We start from the raw sequence: 9,691 nt of genomic DNA, 5'->3' as shown, positions 1-9,691 counted from the left end.
TTACTTTCTCAGGCTTGGCTGCATTCCTAGCTGTTTGTCTCAAACTTGTTTGTCTCACCCTCAAGGACAACTTGCCCCTGCCATCTGCCCAGCTGAGTTACTCCCTATCTATATATAAGTTACTATCTCCAGAGCCTTGCTTGTACACTGCATTCCCAGGTGCATTTCCAGGACTGTGTCCGTGCGTTCCCAGGGGACTGCAGCCTAGCTCTTTTTAGCCTTCCCCAGGTGCATTCCCAGGATCATGTCCCCGCTCTCTTAGCCATTCTCCAACAAGCCAGGACACAAAATGTGAGCTGATGTGCTGTGGATGTGTTTCTTCATTGAGAGGGGGACGACCTCACCCACTGGAATTCTTGACAGAAAGGTGTGACCCTGGGCAGCTGGCTAAATCTCACCTCTCACTATCCCACCTCACAGGACGAAAATCTTCACACATGAAATTCTGTGCCTCACTACTTCAGACCTAATCAGCCTCAAACTGCATGGATTTTGGAGTTTACCACAAATGCATGTTCTAGAGGAGGTCACCAAGTATAAATGCTGAGAAGAGTCTAAAAATTACTCCAGCATACACCACCAGCTGCTTATTTGCTGAGAAGTTACTGCAGCTGTCCCAGTTCCTTGACGGAAGGGACATTTGCGGTGCTTAGGGGCAACATTCCAGGAGAATTAGTGTTTGTAACACAGTTACTTACTCTGCATTACTTCATGTTTTCAAAGCATCATGCTGACAGCCTGGTATACCACTCCACTGGGTAACACGGGAGAGCCTTGTTGGGAACTCCCTGCATCACCCTCAGTCTGCTGAGAGCTCAGCAGACATTGAAAAAAAAAAAAAAAAGGGTCTGCTGGTTTCAGGAATATAAGTCTTGTTGATCAAACTACTTCTTCTGACTATAGCCTCCTTAGACACATTGCAACTTTTAAGATAGTGAAGATATTTCTTCGAAGATACCCAGAGAAAAAAAACCTTCAGACAACCTAATTTCTGTAGAGATATGACAGTGTATTTGACCAAAACACAGGAAGCCATTAAGATTCTTGTGTTTTTTTCCATAAACCAACTCTTTTTCAAGCCAATGCCACAAGACAAAAGCATTACGATTTTTTAACAATTACAAATGTGTGACAGTATCTTCAGTTTTCTTGTGTAATCACAGAGCTTGGAGAAAAGTAGGGCAATATCACTGGTATTTATGAGAGTGTATCACACCCAGATGGAACTGAAGATTGAGGGGGAAAAAAAAGCAACAACAAAACCCCACAAGATGTGTTTATGACACAAACACCAAACCAGTGTCACAGCAAGTTCTGGCTTTTTCCCCAGGAAGTGGAGGGTCTTAATTTTTAAGGCACCACTGTTACAAGTAACATTGCAGTATCCTGCAGGAGAGTATAATAATTTAGTTTCAATTGTGACTAAGAAACTAGCTGCATCTTAAGACAGCTAAAACTTCACTCAACCTGTCAAGACAAGTTTTTCAGCATAACAGAGTAGAGGAAATTTTAAACTAAAAATTCCAAACTATCAGAAAACACAAGTGTGCAAAACACAAAATTCAGTGACAACAGACCCAGACCTTAAAATAAAATTGCACATTTATTATCCAGAAGAAATGCAAAAGAACAGTGATGTAATTTCTTAAATAACTTAAATGATGATCAACGGGATCCTATGACAATGAAATCTCCATTTGGGAAAGCAACATTATTCTACATTCAGAAAAATTAATTAGTGCTGATTAAACAGTAAAATCCACAAACTCCTGTTCATCTGCAAAGACTGACAAAGCCGAAAGGTTCATCTGATACCTAAACAATAAATATGGTGCACTAAGACATTACTGACGCGTACTAAATAACTACCTTTTTCACTGAAGTGACAAAACCATTATCTACTATGCAAGGAGTAAGCAGACTAAATGCAGAAAAAAGCCTGAAAAACTTAATGCTTAGAATCTATGAATTGAATAAGTTCTAAAGATCCTCCCTCAGTGATACTCTGTGCAACATCCCACTGAGAGGATGTCCTGTCAGAGGAGCTGCCTGGGGTCAGGCAGAAGATGCACAACCTCTCTAACCCATGACTGTGGTTCATTGTCAAAAGACAATTTTTTGTCTTTTAACAAGTGGAATTTCCAGTGTTCCAGCTTGTGCCACTGTCTCTCTGAGAAGAGGCAGCTTCTACCTTCCTATACCATTTCATGAGGTATCTGAATAGAAGACACAACCTTGCCTTGCCTTCTCAGGAGTGAACAAATCCAGCTCCCACAGCCACCCTTCATTCATCCTGTGCTTCAGCCTCACAACCATCTTTGTAGCTTTTCATCTGCCAACATCTGCCTTGTGCAAGGGAACCCAAAACTGATGTCTTGCACAATGCCACAAAAAGGGAAACCAGCACTTCCACCAATCTGCTCACTCTACTCCTGCAGCCTTGCTTGTTTTAAAACCAAATTCAACTTCATCTGTTGAAAGTAATTTTCTAAATCCATATATTGGCATGAATCACCACTATGCAAAGTGCTGCAACACAAGGAGATAAAGGCTCAAGGCCACGAAATTATTACTGTACAAAACAGAACAAGAGACTCTCCATGTTAAAGACCAGACCAGAAAACAGTAAGAGACAGTTTCTGTAGGGAGCACCTCTAGATTGATGCACACTCTGCCAGCAGAGAACAGAGACAATATCTGACTAGAGAACAATGAGTCACCAGGAGCAGAGACAACTTGCACTCTCTGTAACCCAGACAAGCACACAACTGCTCTGGGGCTGAGAATGAAGACAGTGGGGTGAGAGCTTAATTTCAATCTAATAGATACTCCAAATAATTTTATTCCACTGGTGAATTACCATTTCACTGTGTGGGATCATCACACAAGAAGTTGAGGATTCTGTCACTTGCAGATATGCTGAATACAGCATGCATTTAATGAAGCTTTTCCCACCCACCCAAACTCCTCTAATGACCAGCAATCTCCTAGCATCAGGAGGCTGGCAGATGGAAGAGCTGAGATCTGCGGACAGTGAGGTCACAGAGCAGAAATCCTGATACAGGCATAGGCATAGAGTTCCTCATTGATGGGAAACATTGCTGAAGAACAGAAAGCTCCTTTAAAGACAACAAAGGAACAACTTAATGCTGTCCTGCCTTAGTGAGTAATTAAAGCAAGTAATCAAGCATACTCTTCCAAAATAGACCATGATTTTTCCTCCCATCTTTTCTCAGTTTTTACTGACTCCAGGAAGAAACACATATCATTAGATGCACACTTTCTAAGAAGTGGATAGAGTAGACATACCTGTACGACTTGCTTCTGTGGTTGTGTTGGCTGTGCAGCTGAAATTTGCATTTTGTCCCGAGTGCCCCGGGTACGTTCACTGCCCACTGAAGTCATCATATACAGTATATACAAAACAATGTATGTACAAAATAGAAAATCTGAAAGGAAATAAAAGAGCATGAGTTAAGGCAGGTACTGAATTCAATACCCAGACAACATATATATGCAGCAGTTTGGAGTCTTCTTGCATTTACAACTAACTCTATACAGAGACTCATGAGAAAGCAGCTTTAATGCACCATTGCTGGATCTATCGCAGTCTTTACTGTAAAGGAGGAAATGCAGTGCATAGAAAGTATTTTTGTCAGCTGACTGGGATCTGTCTAAATCTATACTTGAAAATGACATCCAGATCTCACAACTTTTTCCAGTTATTTAATATACAGACTTTCCTATCTGCTGCTTTGCTGAAATTTCAGCTCCAGCCGCATCAGCCCTTAAACCTCTGCAATACCTACAGTCTTGTTTTGATGCCTGGAATTGAACCACTTTCATATCCACTCAGAACACTACACAAAACATCACATTCACAAAGGCAGTTCCTCTTTTCACTACCATCAAACTGCTTTTCCTGCACATACATGGAGGTCATGACAATGCCAACTTCTCACCTCTCACTTATAAGACAAAAGATGATGCTTATGTTCAAATCCAGCCTCTGTAGTCGGTATTTCTGTTTTATTCTCCTTCGTATTTACAGAAACAAGTTATAAAACTACCTATTGCCCTGCTTCAAACATACCTTGGTTGTACAGTTACAAAGAAACACAAAAGAAAATCACAGTCACACACACACACCACTGATATCACATTTGTGGCTGTCAGTTTTCATTCTCATTCATCCTCTAGCATTAAAACTACTTTGAAACAAGACATTATTCCCCTTGAGTTTGTACAGCACTTAACACAAGACTAATTGATTAACATGTTTTATAGCAGCTAGGATAATTGGAAACAGATCTCTCAACTGGTCAGAATGGACATGGTCGACTGCCTGGTTTCTATCCCCATGACACTGAGAAGTAAAAACGCAAATTTCTGGAACTAAGGGCAAATTTCAAGTGGTGTACCTTGAAGGAAGCAGAAGGAGATATGAAAACAAACAGCAAAGTGCTTTTACTGCAGCCCCAAAGCATGAGCAAGCTTCAGCACACAGCTTGGCAGCTTTGTGCAAGCTGGCTAGCACCAAGCTTGGTGCACAGTAACACTCAGACAGAAACTGCACACCACTCTGATCGCATGGACAAGGATGTGTTCAATACCCAGCTGCTCACTGGCAGTCACAAGTAAAGGGGATCAGCAATTAAAGATGCAACAAGATGCTTCAGTTTAAGCATCGATTCATGAGGCTCAGGAGTCTCATCTACAATCAAAAGGACAATTAACTCCATTATCTCTTCACTTCAGAAATACAAACTTGTTGGTCAAAACTGAATCCTGACACTGAACTTCTTCATGTACTAGTTAGAGTATTCGATAAAGTCTGAGGAAAAAAATGTATTTCCATGAACTCTTATATATTTAAGAAGAAAAGGCCTGCCTTTACCAGGAACTGACTGCAGCATGAGCTGAGTTGGAACACCGTGTTTCTCCAGCTTTATGAATATATTCACCAAAGTCAATCTGTCTCTCAGTCTCTTGAGGCAGCCTAATCTTGTTGCCTACTAGTCCCACAACACACAGCCCTTCAGAGCACTATGTCTGACACCCTAAAGGCCAGATATAGACAAAACCAGAAGTAACACAAGCTCCTGATGCCATGTTCTATGGAAAGCAAAACATTAAGATGTGGAGATGCTCTGAACAGCAAGTTGAACACTTACCACTGACAACCTGCTCATGGCTGTTCATTGATATTTTAAACATGTATGGACAATTTTCAGTTGAGTTTGCAGTAGAATTACCTTAGCTCTTTGTGCAAAAATCTGCTTTATAAGCTTTGGTGACTGGGCTGCCAACATCTGAAAACTTAAATTTATGTAGACTAATAATAATCTTTGGGTTGTTTTTTTGTTTGAGATTTTTGTTGGTTTGGGGTTTTTCCCCCCAAGTATCAGTCTGCTCATCAGAAATTCTACCCAGCACAGTGAGCAACGAAAAACAAAACCTGAACAGAGCACACAACAGAGAGCACTAACTTCTCTGAAAGACAAGCTAATAGTTTCAAATATGATTTTCTTGAATCAGTCCACTGTGATTTAAGATTTGTTAAGAAATTATAACTCCATTGGGACTCAATTTGTTCATAACTTCTAAATTAACATCATATTTACACAGAACTTGGTACCTAGGCATTTTGATATTCCATTATTTCCATTTTCCCCAAGTTCACCAAAGCAACTCAAAATATTGTGATCTGTATTTTAGACAGAACAAAAGTACAAATATATTAAAGAGTCTTCCGTGTGTTAGTAAAGCACATGCTGACCTACAGTCTACACTTGGACAGCCAAGCAACCTATGGTATCTGAAGTGGATTGTGTCTTTTCTCCCTTTCCTAGCCCATATTTTTCAGTGTGTTTGTGTGTCACCACTGCTTCAGTCAGGTTAGTTCTTCAGGATGAAAGGAGAAGGAAAGGGGAAAAAAAAATTCTAAGGAAAAAAGCAGCAACACATCCGGAAGATAAAGCAGCACAGCAAGACCAGCCTGCTGTGGGAACAGAGCTCAAATAACCTGAACAGCATAATGGGGTCTTTAAAGGAGATTCTCATCCTCCTGACCATGCAGCCCATGAGCAGCACAATCTGGCAACAGGTTTGAACCAAAAAAAGAGTGAAGGTACTGTATGGAATTATGCTTGCTTCAGACAAGCATGGAAATCCCAGCCCAGTTTGACAGTCCCCATCAATCCAACAAGGACACGTTATATATAATCCACCAGACACGATCCAGTCTTGTTAAAAGCACAAGTGGCAGCACTGATATGAAGAGATCTTTCAAAATACTGTTATTTTATTTACCCTTAAGTTGGCTCCCACTATCTACAGGCAGTGTCCAGACACAGCAACCAGCACAGCCCCAGAGCAGGAGGAACAGCTGTGAAAGGCCCTGCTCCACCACAGACACTGACCAGGGACACACAGCACCTCCCTGATGCTGAGGCTTCACACTCTACCACTTCTACCTCAGAGCAACACAGCAACATGCAGAGAGCCACTGCCTTCAGATTACCACAGCATCTACAGCTTTGAGCATTAAGTGTGACATTATTAATTAATAAGATGGGGCCAAACAAGAACATTTCCTTGCTTGCAAAGCAGCTTTTTATTCTCTCCAGCTCCTCATATTCATCAAGTGTTGTGTTGTCATAGCAATGAGCAGGGTATCAAACTGATGAACTTAATTTCAACTGCAGATCAAATGAGGAAATAAGATTTGAGACTGGGAGGAGGAAAACTCTTAATTAGTATCTGTTTAATAAAGATCAAAAAATATTCAGACAAGCAGAGGCTTCAGTTTCCAGGTCAGGGTCTGGCACAGTGCAAAAGTCCCTCACCAGCAGTTGTCATAGCAATGAGCAGGGTATCAAACTGATGAACTTAATTTCAACTGCAGATCAAATGAGGAAATAAGATTTGAGACTGGGAGGAGGAAAACTCTTAATTAGTATCTGTTTAATAAAGATCAAAAAATATTCAGACAAGCAGAGGCTTCAGTTTCCAGGTCAGGGTCTGGCACAGTGCAAAAGTCCCTCACCAGCAGTTAATACCTGACTTTGCAGACACACTGCAACTCTAGCAAGCAGCCAAATCAGCTGTATTTTGAAGGAAAAAACCACACAATAAATTACCAGTTTAATTACTTTCTGTATACTAGTACAGCACACTAGTAAAAAAAGGAGAAAGCATTGAAGAGAGATGGGGCTTCACAAACCGTTATGCAAAGAAAGTGGTTGTACTTTCTTTCATGACAATCAAAAAAGAAGCATGAGACTCCCGTAAACCTCTTTTTTTCACTCATGTAATGCAGTACCTCCAGACCAACACTTTATTTACTATTTTGAAAACAAAGAACAAAACCCAAACAAAATGAAAAATTAAAAGAGCTTTGATCAGTAGTTAAGAAAACTGTTCAAGTATATTTAGCTTCTCAAGCTCTAATGAATTCCAATTCCAGTACTTCATCAATTAGACTTAAAAATGTAAAGCAACAGAGACATTTAAGAGGAAAATCATCCCAAATCGCAGTCTTTTCTCTGTTGTAGTTTTCTGTCTACACAGCAAGTTTTAGTCCAAGGATCTACACTACAACTGCAGACACTACTGCATAACATGCCATCACCAGGCTGGTAATGCAATGTCAACAGCTGCTCTGGTTTACAAAAGTGTTAAAGTATAGGTCTCTCAACACCCAACATTCCTAAACCCCATCAAATACCATTCCCACCTGAAGTCTCCATATCTTGTCTTATTCAACACATTCAGTTGGGGTTTTGCTTTGGATTTGAGAAGGAAAAGAGGAAGGCAAAGAAGCAAAGAGTAAATGAATGCGTATCAACACAAAAAGCAGGTTTTTAAGGCTATCATAATGTTTTCTTTCAGCTTTTGTTCAACCTTCTTTCAGCAAGAACTCTAGTCGTTTTGGACTCAATGAAATCAGAAAAACTAGAGATACATAGAAGACAAATTGACTTGACAGGGTTGCAAGTCCCCCAAGACATAGGAAACGTACTCCTGAACTTCCAGGAACAGATCACACATGGCAATACCACCTGACTTTCAAGAATCATTCTGAAGTTAAATATTCGCTTCTGTCAGCTGCGCAAAACATCTGCAGTTTCAATACTTCTCCTGAGGCAGTCTCAAGAAAGTTACTGTACTGACTTGCTGGACAAGGAGTAAAAACACAGTGCAGAAATCTCTGTGAACACCTTAAAAGTGTGATTGCTTTTAAAAATTCGAAACACAAAGCTACTCAGTCAAGGATTTCTCACAATGACAAGGTTGGGAAATGGCTGCAGGACACTGCCTCATGAGAGCATAACTACTGTACATGTACAGTCAGCTTAAATTCTACTGCTACAGCAGTAGTGGTACACGAGCACAAGGAAAAGGAATGGAGAAAAAAATTATGTCTGCAAAGCACTGATGTAATGCATTTCCCTCAAGTGCTGTTGTCCAAATTATCTCACCATTTTTACTGCTGCTTGAAAAAGGAGGAGTTTGCAAGAGTCAGATGTTCCTCGGGAGCAGTGTTGACTACTCATTGTCTGTACTGCCCCAAGCCAACTAATCTAACGCAACCTTAGGGATCCTGGGAGGATTCACACCTCATCTTATGGTCTTCTATGATAAGTAGGAAAAACATTAATGGCCAGGAATTGACCTGCATCACTGGCAGAACACCACAGGAGAGAGAAACTGTACTACCTGTATATTCTCATGTTTCACCAAGAAAACAGTATTGCTGGGAGTGGCCTGAGTGCCAGCACAAACATGTAAACTGATACATTAACTTCCAGTTGTGTTAACAAACTGTAACAAGTCATCAAGTGAGTGATTCTTACCCACCTTTCTTAAAGCTCTCTGAGTTGTTAACTGAAATTACTATCCTGCCAAGATAATCTATAATTAGCTAAGAGCACACCCCAATCTACAGAAATCACCAATTTCTCTTTAATATCAGCAAATAAAAGGTTATTTTAAGGATCAGTACTCCTAAGCACACACTATACAAAGGAAGACAAAGAAATATACAATAGGTCTTACAAATAAAAGACAGCACTTGGAAAAAGTTCTGGAAGAGGAAGAAGTGCTCATCCTCAAAAGACTGGATTAAGGCAAAGGCTGGTCATATATCCAGAGTCCAAAATCATGATGCAGACAAGGAACTAAACAGCGCATGTTTTCCACTAGTAGAGCATGTTTCAATCACGAAAGTTAAGTAATCTAATTAACATTATTTTAAATAAATTAGTGAAGCCTAACTGACTTCCACTTAGGGCTTTATCTTTCACACAACCCAGGCAATCTTTGGACTGCTAGAACCTGGTTAGTAAAACTCACTGCTGTCAGAACACTTCTGACTCTGGACAATCAAATGACAGTGAATGCCCTGGCAGATTCAGAGGACTTAGCTTTATGTTTCAGACATCAATATCTACAAAGAATACAGTCCTGCCCCCTGTACTAATTACAAGCCCCATGTTAACAAGGACCAGCTCTGCACTAGTTACCAGCACTTGCAATGAACTGCAATGAAACTAAGTAACAGAGACACAAATTAAACAAATGTTGTTTTAGAAGGGCCATGCTCAGGACTGTCAGACCTAGAGAATCTTATCAGACTGTAACAGAGGCCAGACCACAGTTGTTGGCATGAACTAGGCAAGAAGAAAGT

At 40.4% G+C, this 9,691-nt stretch overlaps 1 protein-coding gene across 1 annotated transcript in view; it reads right to left on the bottom strand.

Moving 5' to 3' along the window:
• UBAP2 (ubiquitin associated protein 2) overlaps positions 1-3,434 on the bottom strand; it is a gene marked incomplete at its 3' end in the record, with an annotated part of 52,109 nt that extends 48,675 nt beyond the window's left edge. Inside the window, exon 1 of the mRNA XM_009078767.1 lies at positions 3,310-3,434. Within this exon, the coding sequence (XP_009077015.1) occupies positions 3,310-3,408 (99 nt within the window). The remainder of the gene's footprint in view (positions 1-3,309) is intronic.
• Positions 3,435-9,691: the final 6,257 nt, after the last annotated feature.

This window comes from Acanthisitta chloris, unplaced genomic scaffold, assembly GCF_000695815.1.
Source record: "Acanthisitta chloris isolate BGI_N310 unplaced genomic scaffold, ASM69581v1 scaffold6037, whole genome shotgun sequence".
Taxonomy (NCBI): domain Eukaryota; kingdom Metazoa; phylum Chordata; class Aves; order Passeriformes; family Acanthisittidae; genus Acanthisitta; species Acanthisitta chloris.
The sequence above is the reverse complement of the archived record's forward strand: the minus strand, read 5'-3'. Positions and strand labels throughout refer to the sequence as shown.